Source organism: Palaemon carinicauda, chromosome 14, assembly GCF_036898095.1.
Source record: "Palaemon carinicauda isolate YSFRI2023 chromosome 14, ASM3689809v2, whole genome shotgun sequence".
Lineage (NCBI taxonomy): Eukaryota > Metazoa > Arthropoda > Malacostraca > Decapoda > Palaemonidae > Palaemon > Palaemon carinicauda.
The window spans coordinates 17,437,980-17,461,609 of NC_090738.1; the positions used below are offsets into that span (position 1 = coordinate 17,437,980).

The 23,630-nt window shown below is 39.5% G+C and overlaps 2 protein-coding genes across 3 annotated transcripts in view; one reads left to right on the forward strand and one right to left on the reverse strand.

Annotated features, from left to right (window-relative positions):
* Nucleotides 1-23,630, reverse strand: part of LOC137653449 (mucin-20-like) — a 174,240-nt gene that overhangs the window by 48,140 nt on the left and 102,470 nt on the right. The gene's annotated exons all lie outside the window — the stretch shown is intronic.
* The window catches only part of Ak6 (adenylate kinase isoenzyme 6), a 58,858-nt gene continuing 51,572 nt past the window's right edge, over nt 16,345-23,630 (forward strand). Inside the window, exon 1 of the mRNA XM_068386509.1 lies at nt 16,345-16,523. Within this exon, the coding sequence (XP_068242610.1) occupies nt 16,490-16,523 (34 nt within the window). The 5' untranslated portion in view covers nt 16,345-16,489. The remainder of the gene's footprint in view (nt 16,524-23,630) is intronic.

The following is a 23,630-nucleotide window of genomic DNA, read 5'->3' on the forward strand; positions in this document are numbered from 1 at the left end:
CAAACACCGAATGACTAAATAAGTGAATAGATGACGAAGGCTGGTCATCCTTTCAAGGTGTGTGTGTTTTTTTTTTTAAATACATAAACCATTTTATTTGTTATTCTTCCTATGCTATTATTGAATGGATAGGAGGATTAAAAGAAAAATTAGAAAAGAGAGAACGGAGAAAACCACTACAGCGACAGCAGCAGTAACAACAGCAATACCAACAATGTTAGCAGAGAATAATATATTGATTATAACGGCAACAGCAAGAATAACCTATAAAACAGCAATAGAAGCAACATTAGAACCCGTTGTGCTGCCATCAGCAATAATTGCCTTAGCAGCCATAAATTACAGAAAGATAAGTGACTGCAGCAACATAAGATATAAAATATCAAGGGCTGCATAATTGCAAGAACCCGTGCTTGGCCAGAAGGGCCTGGCGTTCTTCAACAACAACAAGAGATATCACCAATAGCTGTAGCAGCAGTGATAATACCCATAACACCTACAACAATAACAACAATGGCAACAGAAGCGAAATCAACAGCAATGTGACAGCACTAGCCCAAATTTAGAGGAAAACAAAATACAATTCCTATAGTTTTACCAAAAACAGCAAAAGAAACCGCTACAATAGTGGAATCATCCAAACCCGTAGCACCAACAACATCAGTACCAACAACAAGAGTTAACATCAGCAAAAAAAAAAAAAAAATAAATAAATAATAATAATAACAGCATAAGTAATATAAACAGAATTTGCAAAAAAAAAAAAAAAATCAACGGTATTAGCAATAAAAAGAAACAGCCCCAAAACCACAGACTGCAGCAACAGCAACCACAACAGCAAAATTAGGATCAAATGACAATTGGAGAAATAAATAGTCCTAGTAGATAGCAAAACTACAAAACAAATAGATGGAAGGTAAACACAGGAAGCAACACTGAAATCCAAAGAAACTAGAACAAATTTTCTTTTTGACCTCCTAAAGCACCTTCTGTAACATTCGAAAAAAGGAGTGAAAAACTTAATTTTAGTATTGCTTCAGAAAATTCACGAACCTTGAAGATCAACCTTGATTTTTTTTTTCTATATTTTTCCCCTGCATTAAAATAACCCTCATTTTGTCTCGCCAAGTCAAAACAATTCGAAGCCACAATAGTGACATGTTAAAGAAAAACTATAAAAAAACTTCTTAAGTCAAGTGCTTGGTGCAATTGGTGAATAAAATAATGCCGTGTAAGTATAGTATTCCTGAAAGCACTTCGATGTCCACACTTTTTCTGAATCAGAGAACCGATCAAATGAAATGCCATTGACATATGACATGGGGTGAGGTACGTTCTTTCAGATGCGTTTACTTTTATTTAGTAATGCAGTATACTGATAGAGCTGGCTTTCGGCCAGCACAAACGCATGCTCCTGGAGCAGCCTGTTCCAAAGTTCCACTAAGACACTTGTTTCAGTCTCAAAAATTATACAGTATTTGATTATATTTCGGAGCTGACAACAAATGCATGCATATAAAATCACACTGTTTGAAATGGAGATCGTAAAGGATTTACTTGCAATCACAATCTAAAATGTGCAATTATATGATATGCCATTCTTTATCAAAGTATATTGCAGAATGAGCTGATACGAAGGCCTAATATTGATTTAGTTATGGGCTGTATACTATTAGCATACTAGGGTTAAGTTGAAAAACTAAGTTCTTGCAATATGGTATTTGTAACCAAAGGTATAATTTATGACCGGTTTGAAAAAGTTATCTGCAGCATTTAAAGCACACTTATATCAGAAAATTCTGGGAATATCAATTAGAAGTTTTACTGATTACATAAATAAAAATGCGCTATCTAGATATCTTTCAACGGAGTTTCCAAATTCAATTAATTGCAAACGATAAAATTCCACTCGATGGAATTAGTGGAAATGCCATATTACGTCTGTGAAAGGGCATTTGGTGCACTACACTATCATGGTTTGTTAGTCAGTGACCTTGTCCATCTCAGGGACATTAAAAGACATACGGATGCTAGTTGTAAAACATTACCGCATTTCCACATGGCTGCAGAAAAAAAAATTATTCAAATAGGAATGCCACTGAGAAGAGTTTTTTCTTATTTATGTAAACAATGCATGCATAAATAGATAAATAAATGAAAACTATCAATTATGCAATTTAGCAACCAATTTTGTAATTGGATTTTTTTCAACTTTTAACATTGAGTGAACCCAAATAATGTAGTGAATATGTAGTTTCTTAAAAAATATTACTGTAAATTTTTCAGTAATCACAGTAAAATCTCTGTGGGAGCAGTTACACGCACGAAAGACATTCTATTTAGTGTAAAATCGTAAAATATACACTGACAGACATCCAATAAAATCTTATTACAACGCTCATAAACCAAAGTCACCTTTAGGCAACAATTGCGATGCGGTGTCTAAAATGTCCCAATATCAGAGAAATGGGAATCTTAAAAAGATAAAATTCTGTTCAAAAGAAGTTTTAAAGGATGGTCATAAGTTGGGAGACCAAAAATTAATGCTCAAAATGTTACATGAACACTTGTAAATATATATATATATATATATATATATATATATATATATATATATATATATATATATATATATATATATATATTATCAAGACCATTTATCTGAAAAAAAAATACTTTAATATATATCAAGACCATTCATTTTTCTACTACAGAATTTTAAGGATGAACACCAGCACAGAAACTTCGACATCAGACAAGGGTTTTGTGCATCTACTTAAGCTTACCAGCAGTTAGTCTACATCAACAATAAAAACTGAACCACTAATCTTTTCTCGGGGGTATTCTCAATTTCCAACTTCCTCCCTGAACTACACTTCTAAGTCCCATGGTCCAATCCTTTTTGCTTCACAGTTAATTCCAGCATTCTTTAAAACATTTCTTGATTCCTGAAGTACAAGATATTTTTACATACTATATATATATATATATATATATATATATATATATATATATATATATATATATATATATATGTATATATATATGCATATACATACATATATATATATATATATATATATATTATATATATATATGTAAATATACATACATATATATGCATATATGCCCCCCCTCTCACCCGGGGTATGACTATTCCTTCTCCCCCTACTTAAGGGATAGGGATAGTTGAACGTGACCGTATATATATATATATATATATATATATATATATATATACATATATATATATACATATATATATATATATGTGTGTGTGTGTTTATATATATATACATACGTATATATACTGTACATATATATACCCCCTCTCACCCGGGGTATGACTATTCCTTCTCCCCTACTCGAAGGATGGGGATAGCTGAACGTGACCGAATATATATATATATATATATATATATATATATATATATATATATATATATATATATATATATATACTTATATATATGCATATATATACTTATATCTATCTATTTATATATATGTATATATATACAGTATATACACGCTCACACACATACATATATATATATATATGTGTGTATATATATATATATATATATATATATATATATATATATATACATGCTGCTACATATCACAATTATTTACGTACTAGGGCACATGCGTACATATGCTTTGTACAAAGTATAAAGTACACGCAGACATAAACACAATTTTACAAAGAATAAGCAATAACGAGTACATATTGGCATTGATGAATACTTAGGCATCATGGAGGAGAGGATGGTGGGGTGGGGGGGTGGGGAGGCAACATTAAAGAGGTGGGAAGTTGTGAAATAGCTGTGCCGGAAACGGGAGGTGACTAATGCGCGTGTGAATCTGTTTGTGCGTGCTACCACCCTCTGTGACCACAACAGACGTGGAAATTTAGATAGACTGTTGTCATGTTTCCTGTATTTGGCTGGTCACTGAACCAATGCAACTTCCTTAAGTAAATATATGTTTCCCAGTCTGTTTTCTTTTATAGTGAAACACGAGTTTACCACAGAGGCGTAACTTTACTTTTTACTTCGTTTTATTGTAAAATTACTCGAGGTTGTAACAGATACATTACTTTTTTTTCCTATTGAAACTACACGAGGCATTACTGTCTACTTTATTTGATGACGTTCAGGTAACTGGTAATATGCCTGACCTAGTAATGGTTGCGTAAATCAAACAATGGCGAACGAATTGTAAATGGTAAGATAGCTTTGTGTATTAGACTCCTAACATAATATTTGTAAGACTTTTTTTTCATTTGCACTACGAATCATCATATCTTACAGGGTTAATTGTATCAGGGAAAAAATTCCGTCATTAAGGACAGGCTCGAATCAATTATTGCAAGAAAAAAATTATATAAAACCCAAATTTCACATTCAGATTATGAATCTGGCAGCCCCAGATACCTCGTTGCTCTTACCACAACACTGTGATTGTGGGCACACTACTAGAAGAAGCGTAGTAGGTGCAAAGCGCTGCAATCTGCAGAAAATTCATTATAATTAGTTACCTCCTACACAGACAGCACAGCTTGCACACTTTTACTTCCAACTTCAAAGGCCTGTCTAATGTATCGGGAAACATTTTAGTTGGAGTTTCTAAATTCCCTAATGCCATGCCATTGCTTCTAATTTTTCTTAATTCATTACAGCAAAACGTATGCTCCCTAGTTTCATCTGCCTCACTACGCAACACTCAAAGCCTATCCTTATCATTCCTGTTTCTGTGATTTTCTCTTAATTCTGTCATATTCAACCTTGTTTTCATAAATATTACTGCTTCTTTAGTGTTAGGTTCTCCTATGTAATCCATTCTGCCATTACTAAACCTCAGTTTGGTCATCTCTGCTTTTTTTTCTTCTATTTTTCTTTTAATATTCATTTGCCACTTGACTTCTCATTTCTTTTTTGAGTTCTTGCTTTGTATACTTTCTTACTTCTTCAATTTTAATATCATATTTTTTGCTTATTTCTATAATACCTATCCCCCAACATTCCCCACATGGTTACCTTATTTGGTCTTTCACTACCTTCTTAACTAGTCGTTTGACATCTGATGCTATTATGTTATGAAAAAGCATAACCTTTATATACCCCATTCTATTTTCAACCGGCCATATTCCTGCTTTTGCTATTAAATTACATCTCTACATTCGCATTCCTCCGAGTAGTTTCGGAGTTAAGTCATCGCAAATCTGAAGACAGGCCACATTTATTTTTGCGAATTTCGGCGACGTTGTACGAAATTACTTAAGTTATTGCTAACTTCCATTAGTAGTTAGATAATTATAACACAGTATCTTTAGATGAGGCCGGCTCATAGTAATGCAGATTCAAAAAAAAAAAAAAAAAAAAACTTGCTATTTTGCTTAATTTTGAAAACAATATTGTTGAAAATGCATTGATTCCATCGCCTGAATGTAGATTTAGGGTTGCTGAATCCGTTAATGGAGATATATTTAGAATTCGAGAATGGTGAAAATCATGGGTAATGAAGTTGACCATTAACAAAACTCAAAGTATGATTGTATGTAGGTCAAGGACAGTGGCTCCTCAACATCCAGATTTTTGCTGTGACAACGTCTCTAAGTTTAACTATACACAACTCGTTTAAAATTTGATGTGTGATTTTTTCATTACAAATACACTACTGAGCGTCTTCAATTGCACAGAAAGTCCTATTGATAAAGTCTTAATATTTTTGGTGATTAACTTATCCTGAGGAGATGTTTTAATTCTTTCACTCTACCTTGTTTTGAGTATTGTTTTCCAGTCTGATCTTCAGCTACTCACAATCTTAATTTGTTGGACAAACACTTTAAGGTTTAAAGGCCACTCATGAATGGCAGGAGGCAAGGGACAGTGACATTGCCCTGTCAAGCAGGACAATGCCCTAGAGACTTACCATATTATATTTATGATCATCGCCCAAGCCACCTCTCCTCCCAAGCTAGGACCAAAGAGGGACAGGCAATGGCTGCTGATGACTAAGCAGTTACAGCTATAGGCTCCCCCAAACCCCCCATCCTTAGCTCACAAGGATGGTGAGGTTGCCGCGACCAAAGCAACTAATGAGTTTGAGCGGGACTCGAACCCCAGTCTGGAGATCACCAGGCAGGGTAGGTTACCACTTGGGTCACGACAACCCTTGCTATATAATAAAGTCCTTATCCCTGAACAGGACATCAATCTGGTACCTTCTATTTCGGCATGGTGCATAAATTTTCTCATAATTCTGACAATCCTCTACGTTCAGATCTTCCCAGATTGCAAAATTCTAGTCTTAGCACTAGTTATGTAGTTAATTCTATCAGTGTTGTTTTCTCCATCATAAGGCTCAATACCACACAGTATTCTAACAGTTTTATTCCAGTTGTGACCAAATTGCTGAAAGACCTTCCTAATCTGGCAATTGAATCATTGGAACTTCAAAATTCAAACTGTTACTAAATGCTTTTCTTTGGAACAGATCAACATAGTTTATATATGAATGATCTATTTCATCTTTGTTACTGTTCTTAATATATCTTGCATTTTTATCACTTCTCATACATAATTTATTCGTAATATCTATAATTCCTTTCCTTTCCATAATCGAGCCCTTGGGCTTGTATAGCAACCTATTTTTCCAACTATGGTTGTAGTTGAGTAGTAATAATAATAATAATAATAATAATAATAATAAACAATAAATAATAATAATAATAATAATAATAATAATAATAAATAATAATATATAATAATAATAATAATAATAATAATAATAATAATAATAATAATAATAATAATAATAATATTTTCATTATTATTATTATTATTATTATTATTATTATTATCATAAAAATAATCTGGGATATTTTTTGCAGATTTTTTCAAATAACGTGCGACCGTCCCTAATCAATTATTATTAGTGGATTATATCTAATAACTTAGCGTGTCATCCAAATCCTAAATGAAAATAATAGACTATGGAACGGATAATACTTCATCAAAAATTTGCACAAAAAAAGAAAAAAAATCATTTTCTATTTAGTCTACGGAAATAATTTGGTATACACTGTAGTATCATGAAAGGCCCGATAGATTATCTTTTTTTATCTTATAATTACCTAGATTTCGATAAATTATGAGAATAGCAGTACAACAATTATAGTTTTTTTAATTGTGGATATTATTTGCAACAACAAAAAAATGCATATGAGCGATGGTTTTGATATAAAATTTAAAAATATTCAAGACCATAATGTTGCCTATTAGCAAGTCCCAGAACCTTAGCAAATTACAATACGGGATTATTTATTTTTCAATGGAGGAAAAATGTCTTCCACCAACTTTAGAAAAAAAAATTTAGTCAGTCTATCCTATATGATTTAATATGAAAATATTCCTATTTTTCCTTATTACAAATTCCTTTTGATTATATGTGATGAAATCTTTCCACGTGCAAGAACTTCACTGAACTGGTTTATAAAGGACGTACTATTTCCAAAGAGCAAGCGTAATTGCCACCCAATAGAGGACAACCAATGCGCACTTCCTCCGCCAGTCGATTTACGCCGCTCTAAACCAGGGTTAACCGGATATTATTTCACTTCATTTCATCTCTCTCTCTCTCTCTCTCTCTCTCTCTCTCTCTCTCTCTCTCTCTCTCTCTCTCTCTCTCTCTCTCTCTCTAATCAGGAGTTTCATTTCCTTTTCAAAGTGTTACGCAGTCGCAAAGTTTGATCGTGAAAGCTATAGCCTACATCCCAAATCCCTGCCACTTTCTCAATCTCTAATCCTTCCATCAAACTGCTCATCCATACAGTTCCCATTCTTTATATCAATCAAATCACCCTGATGTTTTATTTTCTTAATTTGTAGGTCTCGTGAATATCACCTTTCAATTTCCACGATCTACGACTAAGGATTATGGAGCTCAGAACGGTACGCTAATGCTTTCGGGTCAGCTTGAAGGACGTACACTTCGATGAGGCGATGGTTGTTGAAAGAGGTATCAAGAATATCCCTACTTTCTCCTAATATTGATCAATCAAATGAGGATGGCCGGACAACAATCGTAAAAATGGTAATCACTTAGTACGAAGTAAAATTTGGAAACACTTAGTAGTTAGCACTAATGTTACATGACATATTAATCTTTACCCACACAGTCTGAATTCCCAGTGCAAATGGTTTCTTAAAGTTACCACAATCAGCCATAGTATTATAATAATCTTTGCTGTTTTTTCTATTCAGTAAACTATCTTATGTCTCTTATTCGTCTTAGAATACCTTATTTACATGTCCTTTTACAGGTATCATGGCTATTTATACACTATCCTTATTATGAATTCCTGCCTTGCGTTTTTTATTATTATTATTATTATTATTATTATTATTAGCTAAGCTACAACCCTAGTTGGAAAAGCCGGATGCTATAAGCCCAAGGGCTCCAAAATGGGAAAAATAGCCCAGTGAGGAAAGAAAAAAAATATAAACTACAGAAGAAGTAATGAACAGTTACAATCAAATAATTTAAGAATAATAACCTTAACATTTTTTTTTTAAATACTTAAAAAATGAATTATGCCTGCCTGTGAAGAGGCAAACCTGATGATTGGGAGCTACTATCGTTTCCAGAGGCCGTGTAATAGTGTTTTTCCCAAATATCTAACAAACCGGCTTATGAATTTCTATGAAATTACAGCAATGAATGTTTCAAACATTGGCCTAATTTTTGGTGGTACAATGAATTGACAGATGTGCTTAATTAACCCGTTTACTCTTAGAAAAAAGAGGAACTTCTGCCCTTCTTTCAGAGCGTTTCGAAGAAGTGGTACTTAATCATGTAACTGTGACGCAGAAGTTTCCCCAACCCTCCTTCGGTGTTTACACCTATGGCTATCCTAGTACTCTCCCCCCCCCCCTCCCCCCCTTCATTCTTGCCTTCTCTCCTTCATTCCCATTGTTATTAGGCTACCAGTAAATCCCTGTTAGGAAAGAATGTGTACTGCACATATAAAATGAGCCGGAAGAGCAATAAAATGTTTTATGGTGGTAGATAATGATTAGATGGTTAACACAAATTATCAAACATAATAGAAGAGGTTTAAAACAGGGGTGTGGAATCGCACTGAGAGATATTCTACTCGGACTCCTACAAATTTTAGATTTGCGACTAAAAAATAAAATAAAATAAAAAAATAAAATAAAAACTTTAGTAAAAATAAAAAAACAATTTTTTTCCTTGAGAGTGATCATGAGTAAAATGTATGTGTCCATTTCTTGTTTTATTTTTTTTATCCCTAATAAATCTATGGTTTCCAGCAATTGGTGATAACATTATTTTGGAAAAGCAAAGCTAATGAATACTTTGATACGAGTATATCAGCTTGGCATGTAGACAATGTCAATGGATTTCTCAAAGTAAGGTTGATTGGATCATTAATTGAAGTCTGGTATAATTCCAGTGACAAAGTCGCAATGATATTTGCCACATACCTTTCAAGTAACAAAAATAGGTACTGGTACTTATAACGTAAATAAATATATAAAACTATAGGTTGAAATATAATAAATCTTATGTATGTATGAACACACACACATACACACACACACACACACACACATTATATATATATATATATATATATATATATATATATATATATATATATATATATATATATAATGATTTCAAAATTTATCAAATGGCCGATGTCAATGCCCTTATATGAAACATCTTTTAGAAGTCTACCTTCTAAGGAATTCAAGCTACTCTCTCTGGTGAAATTGATATGATAAATTATATCAAACAGTGCTCTCTGTCATTTTCTTCCTGGCAATTGATGTATCGAGTAACCTGTGTTGTATGGAAGAATGAGTCTTACGGCTTAACCTAAAGAAAACTATATTTCTATTGCTTTACCAACAATCGCTTGAAGTGCGAAGTGTAGGGTTAGCATGGCTTCTTTCGTCTCCTGTCTCATTCTTGATCTTCAATGTAAGTGAGTGGGTAAGATATAAAACGTTGGTCTTGTGTTTAGGTAAAGTCTAAAGTCACGAATCACATTACCAGGTATGCTGAACTTTTACTGACAAAGAATTTCATATTGCTTGGGGTAGGTCATATGACAATTATCTATGGAGTTAAACAGGCGTTTAACAATTCAGGGGATGGGAGGTAAAGGGGAAGAAACGTTATAACAACGTCACTGAGGGACGTCATCACTTTTGCGAATGTGTGGGTGGCTAAGACTGGCTTTAGCCTCATTTTCTTACGTACAAAAGTTAATGAAACGTAATTGGCAATGCACAGTATTTCCCAAAATTAGGCCATTGTATGAAGCGCTCCCTGCTTTGATATCATGGAAATCCATCAGTTGTTTTAGGAGTTATTTAAAAAAACAATATTACACGGCCTCTGGAAACGATAGTAGTAGTGTTAGTGAAAAAAAAAAATCAGACTGATTGCAATCATTACAGGGGCATCACAATTATGTAAATTGTCATGAAAATATATAGTATGCTTATTCTAAAGAGACTGGAGAGCAAGATTGATGAATAGCTGAGAGATGAACTAGCAGGATTTAGAGAAGGTACTGACAAAATTTTTTGTACAGCAATATGTAGAATTTAGAAATCAGCTTTTGGTGGCATTTGTGGACTATGAAAATGCCTTTGATAGTGTGTACCAGCTAATTTAGTGGAGAGTCCTGCGTTATTATGGAGTTCCTCTTAAATATGTAGATTTGATTAAGTCTGTTCATGAGCATAGAGAGTGCAAAGCTAATGTTAGTGGAGTCCTATTAAATGAATTTACAGTGAACAGTGGAGTACTGCAAGGGAATGTGTTGTCACCTAAGTTGTTTATTCTTCTTGTGGATTTTGTAATGCATATAACAGTTGGGAATGGTGGAGAAGGATTGGACTGGATTAGTCATAGAAAATTAGCTGACCCAAAGTATGCTCATGATGCGGTTCTTATTAGCAGAACATCACAGGATTTGCAATGCTTGCTTACCAGAATGCATGAAATATCACATGAGGTTGGGCTCCAGATAAATAGAAGAAAGACAGAAGAGATGATGAGAACGGAATATGTAATGAAAGATGAAATGTTATTGAAAGGATAAAGGATTAATAAGGTAGAATCATTTAAATATTTAGGAACTGATTTCTTACACAGGGTCTTTAGAATTGGATTTTAATGAAATACTGAAAACGGCAAATCAGACAATGGCTAGGTTAAGTAAAATTTGGAAATCAAATCACCTGAAATTACAAATAAAAATCAGCTGTTTATTTAGTTCAGTGAGATCGATGTTACCATATGGAAATGGGTCGCGATATGGCAGAACAGGATTAGAAATGAAACTATAAGAGATTACTCGACTTCGATCGAGTGCCATTGTGAATGAGATCATGGTGAGGGGTAGATGGAAAAGAAAAGGGCATGCTCTTCGCACTCCCAAGAAAGATTAGTTCATCTAACTTTTAACTGGACTCCATCAAGGCTCTATAAAGTTGGATGGACCAGGCCTACAGTAGGAGATGGTGAATGGAGAATTGTTGATTTTAAAGCTAAAGACAGAGACAAATGGCGAAATCTAACCAACAAAATTTGCGTCAATGGGCGTAGGAGATTATTATTATTATTATTATTATTATTATTATTATTATTATTACTTGATAAGCTACAACCCTAGTTGGAAAAGCAGGATGCTATAAGCCTAGGGGACCCAACAGAGAAAATAGCCCCAGTGAGGAAAGGAAACAAGGAAAAATAAAATATTTTTTAAGAACAGCAACAACACCTAAACAAATATCTTCTATAAAAACTATAATTTTTTAACAAAAAAAGAGAAAGAGAAATTAGATAGAATAGTGCCCGAGTGTACCCTTAAGCAAGAGAACTTTAACCCAAGACAGTAAAAGACCATGGTACAGAGGCTATGGCACTACCCACGGCTAGAGAACAATGGTTTGATATTGGAGTGTCCTTCTCCTAGAAAAGCTGCTTCTCATAGCTACCCTTACCAAGAGGAAAGTAGCCACTAAATTACAGTACAGTAGTTAACCCCTTCAGTGAAGAAGAATTTTTTGGTAATCTTAGTGTTGTCAGGTGCATGAGGACAGAGGAGCATCTAAGGAATATGCCAGACAATTCGGTGCATGTGTAGGCAAAGGGAAAGTGAACCGTAACCAGAGAGAAGAATCCAATGTAGTACTGTGGCCAATTAAAGATCCCTTAACTCCCTAGCGGTAGTATCTCAACGGGTGGCTAGTGCCTTGGCCAACCTACAACCTGTTCTTCTTTAAATCTTAAAATCTTGATACTTGGATCGTTCATAAATGTATATCTCTGAGTCTAAAGAGAAATATTTTGTTTTAATCGCCATACTTGTAAGTAACTTTATTTGCAATTTCTTAACGACTAGCTTTTCGGGTCTTTCTTTGCAAAATGCATATGGCTCTAAATTTAAAAACGGCAAATTCACCATTTACCAATTTATTTGTAATGCCCTACCAGTGTTACAAATGCCAGGAATTTAGGCATAGAGCAGTAAATTGCAAGAATAAACAGTCGTGCCCCAAGTGCGCAGGAGAACATAAATCAGGTCATTGCAGTATTGTTGAATTTAAATGCATAAATTGTGTGAGAAAGAACTATGATGACACAAAACATAAATCCTATGATAAACTAAACTGCGAAGTTTATAAACAAGAAATAACTAGAGCCAGAAAAAATACTGACCATGGCTTCGATTAAGAAAATATCATGTATATAATCTAATAAATATACAATCCATTGGCAATAAAACTCGTATCATTAAGGAAGTCGTAAGTGATCAAGATGTGGATATTTGCTTATTAACTGAAACTTGGTTGAGTGGTAATGTGAGTGACAGATCGAAAATAAATGAAATGACACCTAAATCTTATAACTTTTATCATGAACCAAGAGAAGACAAAAGAGGTGGTGGCATTGGAATCTTAATTAAGAAATCATATAAAGTTACAGTAAGAAAACATCTCATAGTTAATTCATTTGAATATATGAATATTAAAATTTTATCTAGAAATGTAAATCTACAAATAGTTATACTCTATAGACCACCGAGCAAAATCAAAAGAATGTTTCTAGATGAATTTAATAACTTACTAGATACATTGAACGACAATAGAAATATAGTTATGTGTGGTGATTTCTACCTACATCTTGATAACAGAGTAGACCCATATGTCAATGAATTTAGAGAAATGATTGACAACCACGACCTTGAAAACATAGTGTCTGAACCAACAGCTCAGTCTAATCATATACTAGATCTAGTTATAGTAAATAAAAACAACATCATACTAAATATGGAGATTGAACCTGACTGCTCTATATCCCCAATGCATAAGTTAATGTCTTTTGAAATAGATGTTAGAAAAAATAATGCAATACAGAAGGAAATCACATACAGAATTAAGACCAACTTTGATCCAAAAGAGTTCATTGAACAAAATCTAGAGGATATAAAAGGGATAACACCAGTCTGTAACTGTGAAGAGAAGCACACCCTTAGTAGAGAGACAATCCTGTGTAAACTGCAATACTGATAAAAGTAAAACAATACTTGCAACTAATTATAATAATAGGTGCCCGGAAAAAAAAATAATCACAATTAAAGAAAAATCGAATTGGTTTGATAACGAATTATATGAAGGAAAAAAAAGAAAAAGAAAAATGGAGGATAAATGGAAAAGAAATAAAAATAATGAAAACTGGCAACATTACAAATCAGGTAGAAATCGCTACAATTACATTATCTTAGTTAAAAAAAAGGCCTATTATAAAAAAAGTGTGCAATGAAAATGACCCACAGAAAATACATAAGAACCTATAGAAACTATTAGGTCTAAAGACAGAAATAGTATTGCCTGACATAACTAATGATGCTAAATGCCTAACAAATGATTTTATTGATTATGTGGAAGAAAAAATAAAATCTGCTCCAGTTTTCGCAACATCGGCACAACAGAACGAAGGAATACATCAGCAACAGGTGTAAGTAAGCTAAGGGTATTCAAAGAGTTAAGCTAGTGTGATTATATGAGAATAATAAAGTGAAAAAAAAAAACTACTGCGGAAATTACCCATTTCCAATTGAAGATCTAAAAGATGCAGAAAATTTCATCAGACTACAAGAGACCTACCGAAACATGGTAAATATGAGTCTAACACAGGCAGTTTTCCCTGATTGTGAGAAAGGTGCATGTATCAAGCCTGTCTATAAAGACAAAGATGATATAGACAATTTAAGTTCATAAAGGCCAATATAAAATCTGTCATATTTTTCGAAAATTATTGAAACTGCTGTACATGAACAAACCTGGAAACGTCTGAAACAACCTAATGCCATACCCGATGATCAATCTGCATACAGAGAAAATTACTCCACAGAAACAACAGTGTTAGCGATTAAAAATGACATAACAGAAATTATAACAAATGACAAGTGTTGCATTCTTGTGATGCTTGATCTAAGTGCAGCATTTGATACTGTAGAACATACATATCTGATGGAAGACCTTAAAGCTGTGGGCATCGTAGAACGAGCATATGACTGGTTTGTGAGTTATCTTGAAAACCGCAAAGTTAAAGTAGTAATATCAAATGTTGAATCTGAGGCAAGAAAACTAACCAAAGGGGTGCCTCGAGGCAGTGTACTAGGTACCCACTGTTTGATATTTACACGATTGAACTGGCAAATATACTTGAAACTCACGGAGTTAAGTTTAAATTATACGCTGATGATACACAATTCTATTTACCAATAGAATCAGTTGATGAAGCTAAAAGAAAGATACATGAAATAATGAATGGCATTAGGCTTGGATGTTAACAGAAAAGCTCAAGCTCCATGAAGATAAAAGTGAATGTATTATTTTTTGAAATGAAAAAGATATAAAAAGAATCGAATGCTTCCAAAGAATTGAAATAGGTCAATCGATCACTGACCTAAAGAAATATGTCAGAAATCTTGGAGTAATCATGGATGATCGACTGACGATGAATGAACATATAAATAATATGGTAAGAAATTGTAACTATCATATTAGAAACATAGCATTTATTAGTAAATACTTAAATGAAAAATCTATGGCCATACTCATTAATCACCACATATTTTCAAGAATTAATTACTGCAACTCACTGTTCTATGGCTTACCAAATTATCATCTGAAGAAAATTCAGAGAGTACAAAACAGAGCCGCTAGATTAATAAAAGAACTACGCAATAGGGATAGAATTACCCCTGCACTAATTAAATTACACTGGCTGCCGGTAAAGGCGAGAATCGAATACAAGCTACTCTTACTAACGTTGAAGATACTGAACCAAAATGAACCAACATATCTAAAAGAATGCCTGAAAAACTAGAACTAGAAAGAAATGTTACCATAAGACACATGAGTGACAAACATAGACTATCTGAACCAAGAACAAATAGTAAATTTGGTGAAAGGACTTTCAGCTACTGTACGCCTAGACATTATAATAAACTGCCAACTGAAATGAAGGACTTAAAGGGAGCAATTGATTTTAAGAAGAAACTAAAGACATTACTTTTCACAAGATCATATGATTTGGAAGATGCTACAATCAAAGAATTGTAAAAGTTATAATGAAAATGTTTCGTAAGATGATTGATATGGACCCGCCCGAGAAGTAGTTCACTCGACTTCAGTGGAGGTTGGATTTAAACCCAAAACAAGTAAACACTGATTCGCTCTCTTTCCCTTGCCCTATTTGATTCACTGTGATACGTTACTTTTTATGGTATCGGCTATATTTTGTCTGGCTTTGTCATAGTTCTGTTTCATTAGCATATAAAACATTCAAGTATTTCTACTACCATTGTGTTGCACCTTGCTCCGGATAGAAACATTCCCGAATCCCTCCCCAAAAGCTTCATGTTTCTGAAACGTGGAACAGAAGCCACAGCACAGCGAACTAATTGGGTTGCAATTTCGTGCGCCCTAATTTGTGAGAATATAAAAAAAAAATTATATTTTATTATGAAATCTCTTATCAAAGCTCATACATTACGAAATGGCATTCAATTTTACAATATTTTATATATTACGTTTGACAAATAGGTATTATATTGGCTTTTGAGTACTTAACTTATTATTTAAAAAAGAAATATGCATGTTCGCCACATTACAACCAAGTAGTGCGCAACTATCTATTCTAAATACTTACAAAAGTCAAAGTTAGTCCTGGAACAATGTAATCATTGATATCACCGCATCGCGAATGGTGGAATTTATATTTGTTTACTTCTGAGTTTTGTCGTCTACAACATGTGACTTTGTACAACTGAACGTTACTACGTGTTTTGTAGGGTGGCCAGCATCGCTATCACGTACCATACTTTTCGGACTGGTTTACGTCGAGACTAGATTTTTCGACAAATTATATGATGAAGGCTGGACCTAATATTTTGATAACAGGTATTTTATTGGACTGCAATAAAGTTGAGGCTTTTAATATAGTTATATTGTGATGAATAACCCGTATGGGGTCTGGGTTCGTTTGTTCGGATTGCTCGGCATTTACAGCCCAGTGGCATGGGGCAATGGGCTACGTTTGCATATACTGTGGCTCAGCTTACTCTCTGAATTTTACCCAAATTTAATCATTTACAAAGCCATAAGTCACCAAAATTCAAAGAAAAATAATTGATGTACCTTAGGTTCTGCTCATTTTCTTGTATGCTGGACTTGGCTAACATATACAGTAGCAGCTTTTTATTTGGTGTGTTTGTAGATCGGCATGTAAATTTGCATAAGTTGTCAATAGTTCCCAGTGCATAACAGCATGTGTTTTCTGCCATATTTTTATTTGTTGAACAAATCTAATGATTATCGGCGCAAATCCATAGTTGTGGAGTTAGGTATCGACTGCCTCAACTCCACAACCTATGGATTTCTGAGGAAAATCATCGTCCAATTCTTTCAAAACACTTAAAATATGCTATGAAAACCATTGTTATCATTTTACTGAGAAAACAAGTATATACTCGCAAAAGTGAAAACGCATTGACAACCATCGACAATGTTTAAAACTTACGACGTACTGACAAAAAGACATGGGGTGTATATGATAGCAGCTACCTGTATGTATGATGTCGGCTGGTTAAGGACACAGCAATGTAAGGGGGTCTCAGCCCGTAAGACAAATAAGTAAGGGTGCAGCTTTTAGGTTAGGTTAGGGGGGGGGAAAGTTTAGGTCCATACGATATGCACTCAGGAGGAACTGGCTGGTGATAAACAAAGGATCCAAAGACACTTCGAACACATGGTTCTCCGAGGACTTCGCTTTCATTTAATAAATAACTAACCTAACCTAGTAAGAACATAGGTTACTAACCTAACCAAGGCAAACCCGCCGGACCCCCAGTTGCACATCACATGAAAAAATAATGAACAATCATCAGGTAGAGCAGTACCGGTAGTACGCTGTTCGAACACTTAGAGATTTGAATTTGGCTTCAATTCTTAAGAATTACATTATTATTATGTTAGTATTTATTTGCACCTGGGGGTGATGGTATTCAAAATAATTCCTTTTTAATGTTCAAACCAATTCTGCATAGTATTTTGAGCTATCGAACAATGGCAACCTATAGCATAATACTGATTGGCGGACATACCCAAGGTAATATGCATAAGTATCTATAGTCTATTTTTTATAGCGGTGCATATTTGCACCCACTCATAGGGGTGCCCTTTTAGCTCGGAAAGGTTCCTGATACCTGATTGGTCGGAAGTATTTTTGTCCGAACATCTTCATTGTTCTCGAATAATTACCAAGTAATGTGAATCGAAACTTATTTATTAACCTATATTTCTCCATCAGATATATGTTTTGTCAATAAACAATGTGAAAGAATAAATATATAAAGAATCGTCTTGGTAAGTCTAAATTTAATATCACAATCCGCCGAAGTCAACGACAGCAGCTTGTTTTCGGATGCACGCTTTGTAATTTTGTAATTTTTCACATATTTTAACGCAAATTGGGATAAATTACACTCAGCATAAGTTAAACATGTTATTATAAACTTTCTTTGAATACCAGAATTTACCAAAATCATGGAATTAATAAAACCCGATATTTGTGAAAACTTATGGGGAGGTAAAAGAACAGCCTGTTAGCGGCCTGGCTGGCCTCTTGCCTCCTCTGTTTGTAGGTAAAACCATTTCCCTTGTGTAACCTGATATAAGATATGTATACGTGTTGCGTTCCCATACCCCCGGTCGAGGTGGGATTGGGTAACGTCTATGGTTGTTTCAAAGATTCATACTTGTCTAATATTCTTACCTAGACAAGTCACACTGCTAGTAGCACACAATCACACAGGATGCTCAGGCCACTAACCGTGCTTTGCATGGAATCTAGCAAGGTGACAGGGTTTCTCCCTGTTATGTATGGGAAAACCCCAGTTGTTCCGTAACCGAAATACAAACCACGCTATTTACATTGGGTTTACTTTCGGCGTAGCTGAAATTGACGAGCCAATAGATTTTAACGAGGGTTAACTACCCCCGCGCTAGTTAGCGGGGGTAGGGGAAGGGGTAGCTTGCTACCCCTCCCCCCCCACACACACACACCGGTGATTTGCTTCACTTCACTTTTAGCTCGGACGATGTGCAGACGTGTCTGTCTATCATCCTCGTTATTGACAGCCTTAATCTTTTCTTTGCTTTTCCTCAGCTGTGTGTTTGAAGTTGGCCTCGCCCTTTGGTATTCATCATGCACAAGTGGCCTGGGATCGCCGGCCGCCCTTGCGGTACCTTCATGTCGGCGGTGGATACCGATCCTCACACCCTTTGCCCGCAGTGTCGAGGCCGACGGTGTGATAGGGAAAATACATGTAGGGAGTGGTCTGCCTCCCAGTGGGAGAGGTTTGCCCGCCGGCGTAAGAAGTCCAAGAGAGACTGTTCTCCTTCTGGGGTTGCCTTGAAGGAGGAAGGCTCTCAGGACTCTTCTTCCGCCGCCCAGACCTCCTCTGAAGCTCCCCCTCGTCCGGCTTCTAGTGAGAGGCCGCCGAGTGGGAGCGCAGGCCCTTGTTCTGTTTCCTGACCTCGGTGTGCGGGAGAGGGCGTCGCCTCCCATAGCGGGGCGGCTCCCCCTCCTCCTCCGGGGGAGGATTTTGATAATGTTGATCCTGTGTCTAATGATGATCTTTTTCAGCTTTGGGCTTCCTTGGGGCTTAAGGGCCTGCCCTCCAAGGAAGCCCTGTTTGACCTTATTCAGTTGGGGGCCGCTGTCAAGCAGTCGCCGGTGATAGCAGAGGTAGATCCTCTGTCTATCGTCGACGTCGTGGTGGCAGAGGCTTCCGACGGGTCTGGTCAAACCTCTGCGGCTCCTGATGTTGATAACGTTGCTGAAGGTTCTCCTCCCCCTTCCGTACATCCTTCGAAGGGGGAAGGGGGTCCCACGGTCTCTCCTGCGGCTAAGTCTCCCCCTCGGGGGAGCGCTCTGACTGAGACTCCTCTTCGGAGGACTGATGATCCCGACGACCTCCCTCGTGGCCGCCTTCGCCGTAAGGCTCATCGTCCGCTTCGCCGCAAGGGCCTCCCGTCTCCCTATAAGGGTGTCAAGAGGCGCCTTTTCGAGTCTTCACCTCATCCGTCCTCCGATGGGGACTCTCCTTGCCGGGAGCAGACTGTAGCAGCCGCGTCCTTAGACCTCTCCGGGGATTGTTCACGTTCTCCCACGCCTTCCAGACCTTCCACTTCTTGTGCAGATGGCCAGCAGTCTTCTGATCTCATCAGCCGACGGGCACCGGTCCCTTCGGGGCAAAGGGATGTCGCCCACGGTGTGGGTTCTTCCCTTGCGCGTCAGGGTTCCCCTGCGCGCCCTCCTGCGCGTTCACGCGTAGTAGCGCACCAGCGCTCTCCTGTTCGCCAGCGCTCCCCTGATGGTCAACGCCCCACTGCTCGCCAGCGCTCTCCTGTGGACAACGAACATCCTCCTGTTCCTGTTGCGCGCCCAGCGAGCCAACGGTCTCCTGAGCGCACTAGATCTCCTGCTCGTCAGCGCACACCTGCGCATCCAGTTCCTGACACGCACCCTGTGCGCCCACGTGCCCTAGAACTCCGGTTCGGGTCATGGGCAAGGACTCAACTCCTCCTCGCCCTCGCGATCCTGCTCGTCAGCTTTCTCCTGCGCAGCAACGCGCACGGTCTCCTGCGCGTACATCCAGAGTTCCTGCACGCCCACGCGCCTCCTCTTCCCGAGACCGTTCGTGAGCGTTCGCCTTTGCGCGTCGCGCCGATAGCTCCTGCACAGTCTTCTACGCCTCTTCTTCCTGCTTGCCAGCGATCTCCGACACGTCAACGTTCTCCTGCTCGTCAGCGATCTCCAGCGCGTTAGCGCTCCCCTGATCACCGGCGATCTCCAGACCGCCCTCGTGATCCATCGCCTGCGCGCAAGCGCTCTCCTACGCGTCAGCGCCCAGCGGATCTGGAGAGACATAGGTCTCCTGCGGTCGCTCGCCTGCGCGTTCTACGCGCCATCGCTCGCCAACGCGCCAGCGCTCGCCTGCGCGCCAGCGCTCGCCTGCGCGCCAGCGTTCGCCGACTCGCCATTGCTCCCCCACGCGTCACAGGTCTCCAGGACACCATCGTTCCCCTGCTCGGTCTCCTGAGCGCTCTCGCTCGCGCACGCGCCAGCGCGTTCACTCGCCAACGCCCTCGCTCGCCCACGCGCTCACTCGCCTGCGTGCCGCGTGCCCATTCGCCCGCGCTCGTTTGTCTCTGCGCGATTGCGCGCGCGACTTTAGTAACGCCCCCGTGCGAGCGTCAGCATGACCCCCGTTCGCGTCGGGTTCCGCGGCTCGCGGCAGCAGCAGGGACGCGTGTTGCCAGGTCGCAGTCGGGATCGCCTCCGCCTAAGCGCAGGTTTCTTTTGCAGGACAAGGAAGGACCATCGGAGAGGTCAAGGCCACTTTCTTCCCCTTCTTTTTTGCAGGCAGGTCCAGTGGTGTCCACTCCGAAGGATCGCCCGATCCCCTTCCCTCCAGCGGGAATTTCGGACTCTGTGTCCGTGTCTCGGCAGTCTTGGTTTGGTCCTCTGATGCGGGCGTTAGTGAAGGCTATGAAGCCGGTACTCGCCGATCTAGGATACAAGCCAATGACGGCCTCGCCCCCGCTGAAGAGAAGGAGAGGAGTGGACTTCGTGGTGACTTCTCCCAGGGAGAAGTTGGTTCCTAAGAGGTCCGTCAGGAAGGCTCCGTCCCCTTCGCAGTCGTTTTTTCCTTCTCCCGTAGACGAGGCCTTTCCGTCCTCAGGAGAGTCCAGCGAGGTGGCGGTCTCCCCCTCGGCACCAAGGGGGGAGTCGCCTCCTCGTGGAGGAGAATCGTCTCGCGTGGAAGGTGCCTACCAGACCTCTTTGCTGGAGTCTTGTATCCCGCCCAGGAGGGAACCCAAGGACTCCAAGACGAATCCGAAGTCTTCTTCACGAATTCGTCAGGAACCAGCCAGACCCCGGGAGAACATCCACGTGTCTCCCCAGGAAGAGCCTCCGGGGACAGGAGACTTAGTTGCCAGTCCGCAGGAGTCTGAGCATGCCTTCTGGCTGGTCTTGGGCCTGATGAGACAGCTCAACGGGTTCATGGACCCTGTGATCGCCCCGCGTGAAGGCAAGGACACGGTCCTGGACTAGGTCTATGGAACTCAGAAGCCCCCAAAGGCCAGCGCGGCTCTGCCCTGGTCCCAGGGGGTGAAGAGTGCCAGAGCCAGGGCCAACGCTCAGCTCGCAGTACTCGCCTCCTCCAGTCGTTCCTCTGCCTGGAACAAACTCCTCCCACCTCCTCGTCTCCAGCAGAGGAGGTATTTTGAGATCATGGGGAAGTCTAGCCTCGCTCTTCCCCTCCACCATTCGGTGGAAGAGCTTACTAGGGGAGTTCCTCTTGAGAAGCTCTCCGCCCGGCAGGTGACGTTCTCGGCGTCGGAGATCCTGAGCCACGAAAAGGTCGCGAAGTGTGCCATGCAGGCCACTTCGTGGCTGGATGTCTGGCTAGGTTCTCTGGGCATCCTATTGCGCTCCGAGGATCTGTCTAAGGAGAGCAATAGGAAGGCCCTGGAGACCTTCCTCCTCTCGGGCACTCGCTCCACCGAGTTCCTGGCACATCAGGTTACCAACCTGTGGGCCAACTCGGTGCTGAAGCGTCGTGATGCAGTGACCGAGAAGATCCATCCGAAGGTCCCCGCCGTGGATGTCTGCAGGCTCAGACACTCCTCCCTCCTTGGGGGAAATTTGTTTGAGCCCCAAGATATGGAACGAACAGCTGAGAGGTGGAGGAAGTCTAGCCAGGACTCCCTCCTCCAAAGGGCCCTTGCATCTCGGCCCTACAAGCCTCCAGCCACGCAGCAACACCAGCAGCAGCAGCCTCGCAAGACACCGAAGCAGGCGCTGGCAGCTAAGAAAGTGGTGTTTAAGCCCCAGCCCTTTCCTGCCAAGGACAAGAGGGGCGGTAAGTCCTTTAGGGGAGGCAAGACTCCTAGAGGAAGAGGCCGCGGCCGCAAACGCTAGGAGTGGCAGTCCCCCAGCGTGTCCACCTGTGGGGGGATGCCTTCAAAGTTGCGTGCACAGGTGGCAGCAACATGGGGCCGATGCTTGGACGGTCTCCGTGATCGGCCAAGGGTATCGCGTCCCATTCACGACATCTCAACCTCCCCTGACAGCGAATCCAGTGTCGTTGAGCTCCTATGCCATGGGATCGGCAAAGGGGCTAGCCCTTCGGGCAGAAGTCGAGACCATGCTCAAGAAGGATGCTCTCCAGGAGGTCGTCGACGGCTCCCCAGGCTTCTTCAGTCGACTCTTTCTTGTATAAGAAGGCGTCTGGAAGGTGGAGACCTGTCATCGACCTCTCAGCTCTGAACAAGTTTGTCAAGCAAACTCCGTTCAGCATGGAGACAGCGGACACGGTCAGACTTGCGGTGTGACCACAAGACTTCATGTGCACACTGGATCTGAAGGACGCGTACTTCCAGATCCCAATCCATCCGTCTTCCAGGAAGTACTTGAGATTCAGCCTAGACAGCAAGACCTACCAGTTCAAAGTGCTGTGCTTCGGTTTCTCTAAAGCACCTCAGGTGTTCACCAGAGTGTTTACCCTGATTTCGTCTTGGGCGCACATGAACGGCATCCATCTCCTCCGATATCTGAACGACTGGCTGATCCTAGCAGACTCGGAGTCGACCCTTCTTCGACACCGAGACAGGCTTCTGGGACTTTGCCAAGATCTGGGGATCTTGGTAAATCTCGAGAAGTCCTCTCTGCGCCGTCCCAACGACTGGTTTATCTAGGCATGTTGTTAGACACCAATCTCCACAAAGCCTTTCCATCAGACGACAGGATAGCAAGGCTGAGGAGGGTGGTGGAACCCTTCCTCAGGCAGGAAGAGCTTCCTGCCCAATCGTGGTTGCGTCTCTTAGGTCACCTGGCCTCCCTGACTCGTCTGGTTCCAAATTGCCGTCTCAGGATGAGATCCCTGCAGTGGCGGCTCAAGTCCCGGTGGAATCAAGGATCCGATTCCGACTTTCTGG